Source organism: Psittacula echo (assembly GCF_963264785.1).
Source record: "Psittacula echo genome assembly, chromosome: 6".
NCBI classification, from domain to species: domain Eukaryota; kingdom Metazoa; phylum Chordata; class Aves; order Psittaciformes; family Psittacidae; genus Psittacula; species Psittacula echo.
In genome coordinates, this window is record NC_137743.1 from 52,773,176 (window position 1) to 52,791,032 (window position 17,857).

The window sequence follows — 17,857 nt, forward strand, 5'->3', positions numbered from 1 at the left end:
CCATGATTTTTCAAATATGATGGCCAGTGGCTTAGCAACTCCATTCGCCAGCTCCTTCAGGACCCGTGGATGGATTTCATCAGGTCCCATGGACTTGTGCACGTTCAGGTTCTTAAGATGGTCTCGAACCAGATCCTCTGCTACAGTGGGCCTAGGGTCCTCATTCTCACAGTCCCTCCGTCTGCCTCCCAAGACTTGGGTGGTGTGGTCAGAGCCTTTGCCAGTGAAGACTGAGGCAAAGAAGTCATTAAGAACCTCAGCCTTCTCCAAATCCAGGGTAGCCAGTTCTCCCGATAGCTTCCAGAGGGGGCCTACGTTGTCCCTAGTCTGTCTTTTATTCGTTACGTACCTATAGAATCCCTTCCTGTTATCCTTAACATCCCTAATACTGCTATTTTAAATAAATTGTACACTTAGTAGTCAGTCAACATCTTTTGGGCTTTGTCTGTTCTGACATGTTTACTGGGCTTCCATCCCTTTTTGGTGAAGATACTCTGCCCATGGTGATGCAATGCAGTGAACAGTTAGGCCTGCTGTCATCATTGAAAATTCGTAGGTCATTCTTCGGTCTGTCCACATGATGGATGATACCCATGGAACTCATGACCAAGAATTAGAATTTATTAGTCAAAATAACTAATACAGTGAGATCATGTTTGTCTAATTTGTTTACTCTGGTACATGTTAATTAAATTGGAAATATATTTTGGAGAGAGCAAAGATAAGAGTTCCAGCCTACTAGGGACCAAGTCTTCTATTTGCATTTGGGCAAGGAAAGAATTTCCTTGTTTTATTTTTGTCTACTTCAGAGTGTAAAATGGTCAAAGATTTTTGTACCCTTTAGATTATGAAAGATATTGGTGAGAGCTTTTCCATTTTAAGGTTAGTTGTGGGCTTTATTATCCATGCTGTTATGTGCTGTGGCGAAGAGCATGCCATCGCTTAACCAGCTCCTTGGGCTTGCTGATCATTTCATTCCAGTGTTCTAGTTCTTTGCCACGGGTGTACATGAAAGGCCCAACTACTACATGTCCTAGTAGATGTGTTTCTGGGAAAAAAAGAAAGCAGTTTGTGATTAACACCTGTAGATGCTTCTTCAAAATCCTTACCTAAATTAGAAAATTAACTTGTATTTCTCTAACGCATGTTCTGAAAGTTCTTTTTAACCCAAAATTTTCGTCAAGGAATTAACTCTAGATTTCAACTTACGTAGTTTTTACATGCTAAGATTCAGCATTAAAAGGTACTGCAGTAAGTGGGTATTCAGTCAATTCAGGCCTACCCTACTGCCTGCACTCTAAGCTAGAATCAGTTTAAAGCACACAGATCTGTATCTGCCCAGCCTCTCTACCTCAGGTATACTGTGGAAGTGTTTGTTTTGGACATCAGCAACTTTAGCAGGATTCAAATGATATTCTAGCTGGGGAAAGAATAGTTTTAGTGGGACAGCTGTGAGTTACATTATGTGGGTTGCCACTGGCCACCCTCTGCCAATGAGCAGATTGTTAGTTCATGCCTGAACTTGTCAGCTGTGGAGGGAGAAAAATAATTAAAACCTGCCTTTACATGAACTTGAGAATGTTTCCAAAGTATTAGTCTGTCTGCAAGTGAAAATGATGAAAGACCAGTTCTTGTCAATCCTCAAAGCCAAAGAACCTGCCAAAAAATTCACCTAAAGGAATTTTTTAAGAAGTATATGAATCCAAATGAGGGTATTAATGCTTCACTATTAAGATCATATCTGCACTGCAGGGAAGATGTTTTCTTGTGAACAGTGGAAATGGGAAATTCTGATTCACTTCTCTAAGCAGAACTTCTTCATGCATTCTCTGACATAGTAAGAGGCAATTTCAAGCATCTGGTTTTCTTTCAGAGAATGGGGATGTTTGTAATCTCTCTTCTTTCTTACTGCATTAACTGCTGTGATAATTAAAATTCCTATTCTTCTTTCAAATTTGGTTAGGAACAGTGAATAGCCTCAAAATTTGGAGGCTGGGATCTACACATAAAGAGAACATAATTGCAAAAGCTTGTTTTCATAGGATACCAGAATGAAACAAAAGTACAGCACCTTCTACTGATAGTGACTAGCCTACAGTTATTTTATTCCTGTCTTCCATTAAATTTATCTTTGGCCTCTGAAAGAGACACATACAATTACTGCAAATAATAAGTTTTGTTCTGCTCTTTAAAGAAATATCCTGTGAAATACCTCAGACCTTTTGTATGTTTTATGATTATTGCTGAAAAGGAATTCCTCCCAGGTTTAAGTATCTCTGCAGTATTTAAGAGGTTTATGATATCTTAACTGTAATAATTTATATTGCTTACTTTCACCCTTGATACTCTGGAGCACAGATAGATTTAGGCTTGCTGTATCCAGCTCTGTCTGATCTGCCTTGAAACTGAAGGTTTCATTATACACTGGATTGGGAGATCCCAGAACAGCTGCTGTCTTTTTACTTTTGATGAATTTATTATGGTTCATTAGCGAGACTTTGACATACACACCTTGGAGAAAAAGATATTCAAGAGGAACATACATCAGAGGCAGCAGGGAGAAGGCTTAAGAAATTTCTTGCTTTCAGGTGACTATATTAAGTATAAAATTAGATCATGACTGATTTGTGAAACATATATGGCAGCACGGCAATGCAGAACATTAAGCAGGGAGTACACAAAGTACTTAGGGGCCAATTTTGCAGTGTATTTTCCAATTTAAGGGCTGTTAAAAGGAGCAGTCATGTTTTTACCCTGCATCCTTGATCTTATGTTCCTAGTCCTTCCCTTCATCTGATGGAGACTTTTCTGAAGGCTTAGCTTGTTTGGTCAGTAGTTAATTTCATATATTTGATCGCATGATTGTTTGATCCATACAGGGAGGCTGTGAGGGAGGAGCCACATCATAAAGCTGCAGACTGTGTTTGGATTGGATAAATTTCAGGGGAGTAGAGTCTCCTGGTCAAAGAAGAAACCTTAGACAAAAGGTTTTACTAATGACTTCCTAGCCCTGTGGTAAGGGGGTTGATAGACAATTTGAGGAAGAAAATGAGGAAGAAATCAATGATCTCTGCTCGCTCTTCTAGGAGATACTGCGAAAATTGGTACGTGAGTGTGGGAACAAGAACAACAACAACAAAAAATGCTTTGCTTCCTGAAGGGGACCTGTATTGCATTGTGGACTTATTCAGTAGGTCTCTGGCAATGAGATCTAAAGCAGCCTGAAATATTCGATTCTTCTCTGTCCTTATACAAAATTTAGTGACAAGCATGTAGAAAATTAATTTTAATTAACTGCTAAATATTTGTTCTTTTCCAGTGAAGCAGTAAGGGATTCCATGCTGCTACTGTGTTTATTATTCTGAGGCCAGGGACATGTGAGCATGGTGTACCAGGAAAATGCCCACTGCAGTAAGGGAGAAAAATTGTGGGTCCATGCTATGGTCCTTTGAACAATGGCCAGGCTGCCCTAAAATGGCTTTATTTTTTTTTCCCAGTTCAGTTCTACCCAGGACAGCTGTTCAGTGTAAGCGCTTGTCCTGCAGCTGTTACCTCTGGGCTTTTGCCTTGAAGCAACTCAGTTAAAGTCAGCATCCCCTAAAATGCTGCCTTCTCTGTAGTAGGGTAGTTGCTCACTGTATTAAAGCAGGATAAAAAAAGTACTTCCGATGACGTGAGACAAACCACTTATTATGAAACACAATCAAAACGTAGCAGAACCAAGCTATCAAAATCTAATTACCCCAGTAATAAAGCGTGGGTTGTTTCCACACAAATCACCCATATGTTTATCTTTTCAGAGTCACTCAGTGCAAGCCTGGGTGGACAGATGAGGAAGGAGCAAATTAAAACAGGAATTCTGGAGCTGATAGCAAAGAGGAAATCACTCACTGATAGCATGGCTCTCCTCCTGGAGCTTTAATCCCCTTGCCCTCAGAACCACCACAGTGAGACGGCCTAGGTAGTCATTGTAGCTGAGGGAGAACTGGATATCACCATACTCTGAAGGAGGCTTTGGAAGTAGAACAACACGTGTCAAATGTATCTCAAACTTTCTCTTCACACAGACAAATGGGGAAGGGGGGAAGTTGTCCTTTGTACTAGTGGTTTCTGCCACACTAAGGGCTCAATTCGCGTGAGTAATAAATTGTAATGGCTTTATTCTGTTGTGACATTGGAGAGAACCAATTAATCAGCTTTCTGGAACCTTTGAACTACTGTCTCTTCCAGGTGATGCCTGTTTCCATGCCTTTTCTGCCTTTTTTCTGCTCTCACCAATTCAGAACAGAAGCAAATAACAAGAAGTGTGTTCTTAACTAACTATTTCCTAGCTTGTGTGACTGTTTCTGGGCAGTTGGATAATCCCTATGCAACAGCTATGGATCTGCAGGTTGGAATCTTGATTCTAAATGTTTATCAAATACTTCTGCATTTGATGTAGATATATGTTGTATCAAGTACTTCAGCTGTACCTCTCTAGTACTTGTAAGATGGCAGAAGTTCCACAGTGCCAAGCAGCCTGCTATCACATACCTCCAAGTTTTCTTTCTCCAGGTCTCTCCATATGATTAGCTTGTTGTCATCGGTTAATATTTCATTTTTCAGTGGGAAGATAACTTGGCCTAGGAGATGATGTTTCTTCTGTTTATCGACATGATAAACTAAAAACTTCAGAGTCCGTTGGAACAACATTTTACTGGAAACCTGTATTAGAATGGGAAGAATATATTAATAATTGTAAAACACCTGACACTTTAACACTAGCATGACTTCAGAGGAAGAATTTTTCAAAGTGAGTTAAAGGTAGGTGGAGATTTCCTTTGATTATTTGAAGTCGACCTTCTTAATTTCCCTAAAGTTTTAGCTATGCTAAGTCTAAGGATACAAGCTAACATAGAATGAGGTATCTTGAAAAATATGCAATTAACTGGTGTTTTTTTGAGTCATATATATTATACAATGCATTCGCTTCCGGATGCAAGTGTTTAGAAATCTGTAAACACTCATTTTTCAGTTGGTCTGAAACACAAACTGTTTTTGTTTTAAAGCTTTTGTCTTGTGACACCTGCTGTGAAGGCCTCTTAGCTTAGGGAGCCAAGCTTCTAGCTTTATAGCGCTATACAAATAGCAGACCAGACAGCTCGTGAGTTCTAGCTTCTAGCCTACTTCTAAAGCAAAGAAACTAAAAGCCACGAAAGCATTAGTTCAGTATCGGTTGGTTCTGGACTGTCGTGGTTTAAGCCCCGGCTGTAAATTAGAACCATGCAGTCTACTTCCCCCCCCCCCACACTCCCCAGAGGGATGGGGAGGAGAATCGAAAGAATGTAACTCCCACGGGTTGAGATAAGAACAGTCCAGTAACTAAGGTATAACACAAATCACTACTGCTGCCACCAATAATAATAATGATAAGAGAAATAACAAGGGAAGAGAATATGATACCGCTCGCCGGAAAAGAGCCCGACCGAAAAGAGGACGTGCCCTTCCGGGTAGCTCCCAGTTACATCCCTGGGCATGACGTGCTGTGGTATGGAATACCTCTTTGGCTAGTTTGGGTCAGGCGTCCTGTCCCTGCTTCCTCCCGGCCCCTCCTCCTCCCTGGCAGAGCATGAGACTCACAAAGTCCTTGGTCAGTCTAAACATCAGTGTTATCAGCTCTGTTTCGAGGCTAAAAGTCAAAAACACAGCACTGCACCAGCTACTAAGAAGGAGAAAAACTGACTGCTACTGCTGAACCCAGGACAGTATCCACCCCTTATTCCATACCATTCACGTCATGCTCAGATCCCACATTTTCCATATACCCTCACTCTCATTTCAGTGCACTGTTATCTTAGTGCACGGACCAATTCCTATAAAGCTACTGAGTCCATTCGGTTCATGATGTTGGGCTCCATCTCTTGTAACAGTCTTTCAGAGCAGGAGAAGCTGTGTGCAGTGTTGGATAGTTGCCTGCTGATGCTGATCATTCCTTTACTGTAGAACTCATCCGGTTCTATCAAAGTTCATTCTCTGTTGGGATGATGGTCGGAGGGAAGTCAGGGCCAGTCGCTGGTGCCCTGCAAACTTCTAGTTGATGGCTATAGCAGGCAACAGCGTACAATTGAGTTCATTGTCTGTTTTCCCCTAAAATCAAATCCCCTTGAGGTACGCATCGGACTTCCCCATCTTCCTGCATTACCCACCAAGTATATCCAGGTCCCTGAGCAAAAGCAATCCCACGAGTGGGTTTGCCTTTACCTGAAGCAGGAATAACCCAGACTGTCTTCCCCAGCAAATTCTTCATGTGCACCACAGGAACTTTGTCCCCCTCTACAATATGTAAAAGTTCTGACTGGGCTGGGCCAGCCCTGTTGGCAGATCCTCTGGTGTTGACCAACCAGGTGGCCTTTGGTAAGTGTGTATCCCAATGCTTGAAAGTTCCCCCACCCATTGCTCTCAGTGTAGTTTTTAACAGCCCATTGTACCGTTCGATTTTCCCAGAGGCTGGTGCATGGTAGGGGATGTGATATACCCACTCAATGCCATGCTCTTTGGCCCAAGTGTCTATAAGGTTATTCCGGAAATGAGTCCCATTATCTGATTCAATTCTTTCTGGGGTGCCATGTTGCCACAAAATCTGGTTCTCAAGGCCCAGGATAGTGTTCCGGGCAGTGGCATGGGGCACAGCGTATGTTTCCAGCCATCCGGTGGTTGCTTCCACCATGGTAAGCACATGGCGCTTGCCGTGGCGGGTTGGTGGGAGTGTGATATAATCAATCTGCCAGGCCTCCCCATATTTATACTTCAGCCATCGTCCTCCATACCAAAGAGGCTTTAACCGTTTGGCTTGTTTAATTGCAGCACATGTTTCACACTCATGAATAACCTGGGCAATAGTGTCCATTGTTAAGTCCACCCCTCGATCACGGGCCCATCTGTATGTTGCATCTCTGCCCTGATGGCCTGAAGTGTCATGGGCCCACCGAGCCAAAAATAATTCACCTTTATGTTGCCAATCTAAGTCCATCTGAGCCACTTCAATCTTAGCAGCTTTATCCACCTGTTGGTTGTTCTGGTGTTCCTCAGTGGCCCGACTCTTGGGTACATGGGCGTCTACATGGCGTACCTTCACCACCAGGTTCTGCACCCGGGCAGCGATATCTTGCCACAGTGCAGCAGCCCAGATGGGTTTACCTCTGCGTTGCCAGTTGCTCTGCTTCCATTGCTGCAACCACCCCCACAGGGCATTTGCCACCATCCATGAGTCAGTATAGAGATAAAGTACTGGCCACTTTTCTCGTTCAGCAATGTCCAGGGCCAGCTGGATGGCTTTCACCTCGGCAAACTGACTCGATTCACCCTCCCCTTCAGCAGTTTCTGCAACTTGTCGTTGAGGACTCCATACGGCTGCCTTCCATCTCCGATGCTTTCCCACAATACGGCAGGACCCATCAGTAAACAAGGCATACTGCTTTTCACTTTCTGACAGTTTATTATATGGTGGGGCCTCTTCAGCACGCATCACCTCCTCCTCTGGTGACATTCCAAAATCTTTGCCCTCTGGCCAGTCCATAATGACTTCTAGAATGCCTGGACAACTGGGATTTCCTATTCGAGCTCGTTGTGTAATTAGTGCAGCCCATTTACTCCATGTCGCATCGGTTGCATGATGTGTAGAGGAGACCCTGCCTTTGAACATCCAGCCCAAAACGGGCAACCGGGGTGCCAGGAGGAGCTGTGCTTCAGTGCCAATCACCTCCGAAGCAGCTCGAACCCCTTCATAGGCTGCCAGTATCTCTTTCTCAGTTGGGGTATAGCTGGCCTCAGATCCTTTGTATCCCCGACTCCAAAAGCCGAGGGGTCGACCTCGAGTCTCCCCTGGAGCTTTCTGCCAGAGGCTCCAGGTAGGACCATTCTCCCCAGCTGCGGTGTACAGTACATTTTTTACATCTGGCCCGTTTCGGACTGGTCCAAGGGCTACTGCATGAACCATCTCATGTTTAATTTGCTCAAAGGCTTGTTGTTGCTCAGGGCCCCATTTAAAATCGTTCTTCTTCCGGGTCACATGATAGAGAGGGCTTACAATCGAACTGTAATTTGGGATGTGCATTCTCCAGAACCCCACAGCACCCAAGAAAGCTTGTGTTTCTTTCTTATTAGTTGGTGGAGACATTGCTGTTATTTTGTTGATCACATCTGTAGGGATCTGGCGACGTCCATCTTGCCATTTTATTCCCAAAAACTGAATTTCCTGTGCAGGTCCCTTGACCTTACTCCGTTTTATGGCAAAACCAGCTTTCAGCAGGATTTGGATTATTTCCCTCCCTTTCTCAAAGACTTCTTCCGCTGTATCACCCCACACAATAATGTCATCAATGTATTGCAGGTGTTCTGGAGCTTGCCCCTGTTCCAGTGCATTCTGGATCAGTCCATGGCAGATGGTAGGGCTGTGTTTCCACCCCTGGGGCAGTCGGTTCCAAGTGTACTGGACGCCCCTCCAAGTAAAAGCAAACTGTGGCCTGCATTCTGCTGCCAAAGGAATTGAGAAGAATGCATTGGCAATATCAATCGTGGCATACCACTTGGCTGCCTTTGACTCCAGTTCATACTGAAGGTCTAGCATGTCCGGTACAGCAGCACTCAATGGTGGTGTGACTTCATTCAGGCCACGATAGTCTACTGTTAGTCTCCACTCTCCGTTAGACTTTCGCACTGGCCATATGGGGCTATTAAAGGGTGAGCGGGTCCTGCTGATCACTCCCTGACTCTCCAGACTACGGATCAGCTTATGGATGGGAATCAGGGAGTCTCGGTTGGTGCGATACTGCTGCCGGTGCACTGTTGCGGTCGTGATTGGCACTTGTTGTTCTTCGACCTTCAGCAACCCCACAACAGAAGGATCCTCTGAGAGACCAGGCAAGGTGGACAGCTGCTCATTTTCCTCAGTCTCCAAAGCAGCAATACCAAAAGCCCATCGGTACCCTTTTGGGTCTTTGAAGTACCCTCTCCTGAGGTAATCTATGCCGAGGATGCATGGAGCCTCTGGACCAGTCACAATGGGGTGCTTTTGCCATTTCCTTCCAGTCAGGCTGATCTCAGCCTCCAGTACAGTCAACTCTTGGGATCCTCCTGTCACTCCAGAGATATAGATGGGTTCCACCCCTTGACAGCTTGACGGCATCAGGGTACACTGTGCACCGGTATCTACGAGAGCTTTATACTTCTGTGGGACTGATGTGCCAGGCCATCTGACGCACACAGTCCAGTAAATCCGATTATCCCCTACCTCCACCTGGCTGGAGGCAGGGTCCCTCTAACAGTCATCACAACGTTGGACACCTAAGTCGTATTGAAAGGGATTATTCTTCGTTATCATAGGAGCTGGAGTAAAATCAGCTCTTCCGCTCCATCTGGGAACCTGCTCACCAGAGACTGAAGCCGCAGCTCTCATGGGATGATTAGTCTTGACCCTTGTTCCTATTTTCAATTCATGCACCCGTTCCTCCAAAGCTGAAGTAGGTTTTCCATCCCACTTCGTCATGTCTTCTCCATGATCCCGCAGGTAAAACCATAGGGTGGCCCGTGGTGTTTGCCTTCTATATCTTCTGTCTCGAACAATAGGACGTCTTTTGTTAACAGCCGAGACGTGTGTTGGTACACGTGAGGAGCTGGATAAATCAGATAGATCGTCCCTCAATTGTTTGACATCCTGGGACAGTTTTTCCACAGCTGAGATGATGGAAGGGGTGAGATTGTCTTCGAACTCTCGGAGTTTATGAATCATTTCATCCACTGTTGGTGTTACTATGTCACCCCAGGTTACTGTTGCCAATGAATGGGCATATGATGACGGTGCATTCCGTGTAAGTTTTCGCCACATGGGTCGTGTACATTCGACTTCATCTGGGTCTATGGGTATATCTCCGTTATTCGGTTTGATGTGATAGATCATCTCTACGATGGCTGATTCCCTCAGAGACTGGATGCCTTTGTCTAAAGTAGTCCACTTGGCCGAACGACTCGTAACATCGTCCTTGTATGGAAACCTTTCTTTCACAGCTGCCAAGAGCCGCCTCCAAAGACTGAGGGACTTTTTCTCTCTTGCAATTGCTTTGTCAATTCCCCCTTCTCTAGCAAGTGATCCCAGCTGCTTGGCTTCCGTACCTCCTAGTTCGTGACCATCGGCCCCATTGTCCCAGCATCGGAGCAACCAGGTGATGATGTGCTCCCCTGGTTGACGGGTAAAATCTTTTCGCATATTCCGTAGCTCGGTTGAGGTCCGAGGTCGAGAAGTCACCTCTTCTTCTTCTTCATCATGTGATGATGACTCCTGACCAGATGCTGTCCTGAGTGGTGAATACATTGTTTCTTCATCTTGCTTCACCCTTCTTGCCTCTTTTTTGCTTTTTCTCTTGCGTAGAGGGGCAATCGATATTGGTACGAATTGGTCCTCTGGTTTAGCTGCAGTCATCACTGTGGTTTGAGTAGCAACAGTACTTGTCGCTGGGGGTGGTGTAGCTGCTGTGGTTGGAGCTGGGGTAGCTGCACTGTCTGTTGCAGTCGAAGTTTGAGTAGCGGCTGTACTTGTCGCTGGGGTAGCTGCACTGTCTGTTGCTTTGCCCTCAGATCCAGGGACATTTTTTCTCTTTTGAAGGTGCTGGATAGCGTTGAACAAGGCCCGGTAAGCATAGGCCAAGCCCCAGCACGTTGACATGATTTGTCCCTCTCTGGTATGACCAGGATGACAGCACACCTCATTTAAGTGTTTTACTAATTCTTCTGGATTTTGCAGTTGTTCGGTGGTGAAATTCCAAAACACTGGAGGGGCCCACTGACCTAGATACTTGCCCATACTATCCCACACACCCTGCCACTCATGGCTGTCCAGCCTCGGGGAAAATCTCTCGGTCCCCCTATTTTGTCGTCTAACCCCAGACAAGACCCAAACCCGACTCTGCTTAACTCTTGAGATCAGACGTAATGGTTGTGGACAAAACACACTCTGTATGCGTGCCAACATGGTGACCCCCATCACAATCAGCAAACAGGTCTCAACAATATTAAAAGGCCACTCAAAAATTTCAAAACTCTCAAACGATGCTGTAAACGGTCTGGGAGGGGCACTGGGAGGGTAAAAGAATGTCTCCTTCATAGGTTGACCACCCAGGAAGGAGAAAAAAGATGTATAGTTGCTAAGCATTTGTATTATATACCTCCCAAAGTATAAAGGTGGTGACCACACTGGGAACACAAGCCAGATCAGTTTCATGATCAATCCTTCTATTGTATTACAAGTCATTGCCACAAAATACAACGAGACAACAACCTTAGCCCAAGCCCCACACTTGAAAAACACCAACACAGCAAATACCGGCTCTAAGTAACCTACAGCATATTGAGACTGTGAGATCAAAAACAACAACTTTGAGAGCCAATAAATCAGCATTGTGACGAGTGACTATTAATCTAAAACACTGAATGCTTATCACAAATACGATTAGACACACTCCGGTCAGATCTGTCGTTATCTCAACCCTTCGTGCCCCACGTTGGGCGCCAAAAAAGAACTGTCGTGGTTTAAGCCCCGGCTGTAAATTAGAACCACGCAGTCTACTTCCCCCCCCCCCCCACTCCCCAGAGGGATGGGGAGGAGAATCGAAAGAATGTAACTCCCATGGGTTGAGATAAGAACAGTCCAGTAACTCAGGTATAACACAAATCACTACTGCTGCCACCAATAATAATAATGATAAGAGAAATAACAAGGGAAGAAAATATGATACCGCTCGCCGGAAAAGAGCCCGACCGAAAAGAGGACGTGCCCTTCCGGGTAGCTCCCAGTTACATCCCCGGGCATGACGTGCTGTGGTATGGAATACCTCTCTGGCCAGTTTGGGTCAGGTGTCCTGTCCCTGCTTCCTCCCGGCCCCTCCTCCTCCCTGGCAGAGCATGAGACTCACAAAGTCCTTGGTCAGTCTAAACATCAGTGTTATCAGCTCTGTTTCGAGGCTGAAAGTCAAAAACACAGCACTGCACCAGCTACTAAGAAGGAGAAAAACTGACTGCTACTGCTGAACCCAGGACATGGACTTTTAGAGCTGCTCAGCTGAACTACTCAGCTGTAGTTCAGACTGGAGCTTTCATCATTCCCAGAGCAAGTTCTGGAATCCTCAACTTTGGTGCAGACAACAAGCAAGATCTTTGCTGGAGCCACAGGCTTCAGTATCCCAGGATCTCCAGGAGCCCCAGTAATAACTTATCGCCAGTGGGAATGACTGGTATCGTGGTAGAAACTTGTAGAAATTTAATTTTCACGAAACATGTACTTTGACAAGTCAATATTTGCAAACAAAAATCTGCTTCATCAAAAGGAAAAGTACCTGAAAAACAAAGTTTTCATCAAACTGCGGGTTAAGGGTTTTGCGTTTCATTTTGGACTGCAAGTAGCTTCTTTCATCAGGCAGCAAGTAGATTTTCACAAATGGACTACAGGAATCAGCAGCAGGAGGCTGCAGTTTTCTGACTTTGATCAACGAGATGAGGAGTCTTTCTGACTCTTGCTCGTATTCTATGGAGAACCAGAGGCGGCCAATGTTGCCTTCAGGAAAATCTGTCTCACTTTTGTCTTCAGGAGATTTGTACAGCTCTGGGTTAATGGTGCCTACAACGTAAGCTCCAGCTTCAAGAAATAAAAATCGAGAACACTCAGATTAGTCTCAAGACCATAGTAGGCATTTTTATAGCCACTGCTGTATTTGGGGAAATCACATTAATCTCTATATTAACAATCAAATTTTCCATAAACCTGGTATTTTAATTCCTTTTCACTCAAATTTGGAGGAGTAACTGTAAGCTGTGACACATTTATTTTTCCTATTCATGTGACTGTACCTTGATAGTTTTTTGCAGTCTGCAACCGGTCACTACTGTTTCTGGGGACAACAGTCAGACACTTTCTGAGCTACACTCATGTTATGCCTTTACAAAACACAGGAGAGATTGCTTTGTCTGCCATATGCACAAGGTCCGACAGCACGTGGCTGTGGGATGTAGCCAGAATGGCTATACTCTGGCCCAATTTCTACATGTATAAAAAAATATATATGCATACAGTGTTTGGGGCTTGTACTGTCTAATGATGTCTGGTATGCACCCAGTAAGCATGTTTCACAATAATAAAGTTACTCTTTAAAAAAGTACCACTAAAAAGAGTTCTGGTTTTGCAATGCCATACCCAAAGAATGAAATGATGACCGGGGCCCAGAGAGAGGAGTCATGTAGGGGTCGCTGTCTTCCTGAACATGTTCTTCGTTCATGAGATTAATCCAGTCTCGCTCGTGCAGTGTTGGTGGAATGATAAATGGAACGCTTCTGGATCTGCTCAAGACAGCAACAGCTACTGACTTCTGCTTGGAAACCAAACTTGGTAACAAAAATAAGTTTACTGTTCTTATTTCATAATCTTGTAAGAGTTATATGGAGATGCACAGGTAGAAAAGATACTGCTTTGCAAATAATTTTATTTGTATAATGCCTAAAGGTCCATCCGATCTTAATTCTTCAGGCAGATCCCTCACTTTTTCCTTTAATTCTTCTTTAGAATTGATCTTTCAAAAGAAAGGATGAATTAACTACAGCTGCCTGTTTTGGAGCCCCAAAGCTCTGCACTAACTAACTTTCTAGGTGAGTCTCCTTTCTGAACCAAAGTCCTATTGTTTAGCTCTCAGATGCTTCATTATGAGACCACCAGGAAAGACTGGAGCACAGGATGAATCTGTCTAAGTAACAGATAAGCTATCCATGCACCAGTTACACTTGAATCTGTTCTCTCTTACATAAATCAGAAATAATAATTGCATTCGTAGATAAAGAAAGTACTGTTTTCCTGCAGGAACGAAACAGAACATGACTGATGTTTTTGTACAATTTAGGGGGTTTCATTTACTTATGAACATTAATATATTTAGATGACCCCCTCATTTGAGATTTCACAAGTTTAAATAAACTACCATTAGTGTATGCTTTAAAAAACAAAAATATATACCTTGTGCTTTTTAGCTGAATTTCAGACTGATCCTGAAAAACAGCATTTGCATTTGTCATTTTGACAGCACCGGTGAGCTTTTCATAAGAATGGAACCAGCAAAATTTCTTCCAGAGCAGGTATGCGGTTATTCCGATGAGAACAAATAAAAGGATCCCTCCTATTATACCTCCAGCAACAGCAACTGCTTGTTCTGTTCAAACATAGAAGTATATAAAGCATAGGAGGATCAAAGTTACGTATGTTTTGGGGATAGACAGGAATATTAAAACTGAAATATTTATTTGATTTAAATTCCAAAATGATTTTCAAGTGAAACATTCTGTTCATGTGCACATATTTGTCTTTGGTTATAGCATGATGCAACGCTTGAAGATGTATGACATCAACAGAGCTAAACTGTTCAGATATGCAGGCAATGGCTGCAGTGTAGAAGGCTATAGATGTTGGGGGGGAACACAACAGGGGACCAAACCCAAAGAGCTGTTCAGACTCTTATTTTACGTTAGCATAAGCATTTACCTTATCGTGGCAGAAGCGCTAGAGCTTTTATAACAGAAGAAAAAGAAAACACGGGAGTATCTAACACAAAAGGTACCATTATTTTTGTTTGGTTTGTTCTTCCAACTATTCATCTATTGAATTGAAACTAGATCCTGGCACAAGGAACAAAGCAAAGCTCTGTGTTGTTTTCTAAGGATGCATGTGTTTCCTGATCTGTAACATCGAACTTAAGTATCCATTAAACACTGCTTCCTGAATCTTGATTACTTCAGATAAAACCAAATCTTGTATAATTTGGGGTTTGGGACTTTTTTTCAAGCTAATAAAACTTAATAAATGTATTTAATATGAATATGAGGAATGCTGTTGTGAAAATTTCTCCCTAGACCAAAGATAAATGATTGATAGTGGGCTCAGTTTGTTGTTTTCTCATGTTTGCTGAGTATGCTAGAGTAAAAGTCTGGAAAAGCCACTTTTGCACTGTACTTTATACCTAGCCTGTCTTGGCCTACCACTAAACTAGTACTGGTGCACTGAGACATTATTAGGTCTCAACTGAGAACTGGTCTTGCCAGAATATCCGTCTGTCTGAGCCCAGACTGCAGAACTACTCCTCACTGCAGCCATGTGAGGCAGTTTACCATCAGCTGGGTTCTCATGTATTGCCATTTCTCAGGATCTCCCCTGAAACTGAAGCAGCAAAGTGACCTGTTGTTCTCTCACACTTGCTACTGACTTTTTTAATTCTCTGCTTTTAGGTAGAGGTAACTGTGGTTATGCTTTATTCCTTTTTATCTACCTCTGCTTGGTAGATACCTTGCAGTTAGCCACCTCTATATAATGGTATAAGTAAAATCAACACAAACAAGATAATCAGTCAACATTAGTAATAGTCTTGAATAAGAATTCAAAAGTAATTTTCTACAGTTTAGCTTATTGATTAGAGCTATAAATATATAGGAAGTGAGTTGCAAACGTGTATTACTGATCTTTTTCATAGTTTACATGGTCCTATAAGCGATATGAAATGTCCGTCAGCTACAGAACACTTCTGTAAATGCCTTGTTCTAGAAAATGAACCTGGCCGTAGTGCCTCAAAGTCCTTTATGTGATCCTATCTCATTTTCCTGCATTTTTGGTACAGTCATAGGAGCCAACTTACTTTTTGCAGCTTTGCTCCAGGTGTGTTGCCTTTGCTCTCTGCAGGAACTGGCTGGCTGCTTCCCCAGGAGTCATATAATCACTCATGTCTCCCAGCACCGTGGAGCAACCACCCTGCTCATGGCTATACCTGAGCAACAGGCACTTTGTTGTCCTTGCAACTGGCAGGTAGGCTGAATAGGTTTCAGCATTTAGTCAGGCTATTGGTACAACAGTATCAGTTCAAGACTTGTTCTGAGGAACATGAAACAAGTACCTATTTGGTATGGGTTAATATTAATGCAAAGAAAAGTCTGTACTATTACTGGTCATTTAGTTTTCTTTTACAAGAATGCACAGTATGAGGAAATGCATTAACAGATGCAGTCCTAAGCATGGAAAATGTGTGTTTGTTCCTCTTAGTCTTACTTAGTTTCTTCCTATTTAAGGCATGCTTGAGTGTGTCTTCAGTCAGATTGCCATTTTATTACAGCTTAGAAGGCCAGACACAGAAAAAATGCTTTAGTTTAATACCCATGAACATAATAGAAATTAATGGTTCACTTCATGCAGGTGCACTATCAACAATACAAATGTTTGTATGGCTGGTGGTTTTACTGTCTGACAAAAGTATATTAAAAGTTAGCATTTCAAGCAAGCTCAACAGCCTATTTAACTTGTCCTTTCCATTCCAAAGTCTTTAATGCTCTCAGCAGCAACTCTGTGCTCCCCCCCCCAACCAGTTTGTCACCATCTCCCATTAAGGACAGTAAGCTGAGGTGTACTGTAATGCAATAAACAGTACAACAGCCGTGCACTGATTTTTGGAGTAAGAGAATGAGTTTCCAATCTCATGATTAAATGAGTTTAATGTATTGAGTTTGTCCACTGGAAATTGTTAGCTATTTATGACCCACCTACTGCCATTGGCTCAAATTATTTTTATTTATTTTTACACAGTGGTATATACAAGGTAAAGTTTTACTCATTTCAGCAAAGCTACCTATGATTTAATGAGATAAGGAAAATTTGGCACACTTCTAGTTCATCTTACCTGATTAGGTAAGCAGCAGAACCAATAGCTTAGGGCATGATGTAGTACTAGTCACAAAATCAACCACTGAAATAAGTTGAGTCTGCAGGGACAAAAATATGTATCTTTTTAAATACGTACCTGTCATTGTGAGGAATTGATGCATTGTATTGTTCTGTGATCCAGAATCATGGCAGCTGGCGATGGATGAGACGTGTTGGATCACTTAGTCTCCGGGTGTCCTCTGTTAATAGGTACCAAGTTTATCCTAGCACAGAGAAATAGTGATCATCATTATCTTTGGTGTTGGGTCCCTCTTTGCTTAATGTCCAATGATATACTTTTAATAAGCCTTTCTTAAACTTCGCAGCATGCCTTTGGGAGTTACGACCAGCCACTTATCCATCAAAAGCTTTAATCCACATATACTCAGACTTACTAGCAGTTACAGTATATGTACAGTAAAACCCAAATTATCTGGGGTGGGGTTAAGCTCTTGGCACTTGTTGTGTCTGTCCCGCAGAGCCGGCTTGTCCTCCGACAGCACAGTGCACGGAATGCAGATCGGCGGTGCGTACTCGAGCCGCAGGTTGCAGGCTGCCTTTCCTCTCCGGTTCCCTCAGAAGGTCGAGCAGCGCTACAGCCCGTGGAGCTCAGAGGCAGGTTTGAGTCCTTTCCTTACCCTGATTTCGCCGAAGCGCTGGCGAGGCGGACGCCGGGCTGGGCGCAGGGGAGCCGGTTGCCTGAGGAGGGCGAAGGCCCCCGGGGCCAGGGGTGCGGGGGACCCCACTCCCCTCCCTGCGTCCGCGCCCCCACGGGCACTCACCCGGCACGGGCGCTCGGGCCTCTGCGGTCACGGCCTCGGTGACCGGTGGCAGCTCTCCGCTCCCCGCGCCGGTCTGGGGCTGCCGGCAGCCCCGAGGGGTGGCTGCCCGGCCCCTCCCCGGCCCTGCCCTCCGCCACCTGGGCTGCAGACGACGGGGCTGGAAGCACGAGTTAGAGCAGAGGCGCCTCTGGTTCCGGTCAGAAGAAAGGGTGAGGGGCACGTTCGGAAGAAGTTCCAGCCTTACCTAGGCTCTTTGTGCAGGGCCAGCCGGCACTGGCCGGCTGGGGATCGGGGACAGGCACTCCGGGCTTCAGGCAGCTCGTCAGCC

The 17,857-nt window shown here is 44.1% G+C and overlaps 1 protein-coding gene across 1 annotated transcript; it reads right to left on the reverse strand.

Annotated features, from left to right (window-relative positions):
• Positions 1-911: 911 nt before the first annotated feature.
• Positions 912-16,851, reverse strand: LOC308223261 (synaptotagmin-15-like; the record flags this gene model as incomplete). The annotated part of the gene is made up of 8 exons (XM_080622016.1): positions 912-1,048; positions 2,332-2,511; positions 3,892-4,012; positions 4,534-4,704; positions 12,363-12,661; positions 13,217-13,359; positions 14,027-14,219; positions 16,845-16,851. 8 exons carry the CDS (start codon positions 16,849-16,851, stop codon positions 912-914), a joined length of 1,251 nt encoding a protein of 416 aa, XP_080478142.1.
• Between the last annotated feature and the right edge of the window lie 1,006 nt (positions 16,852-17,857).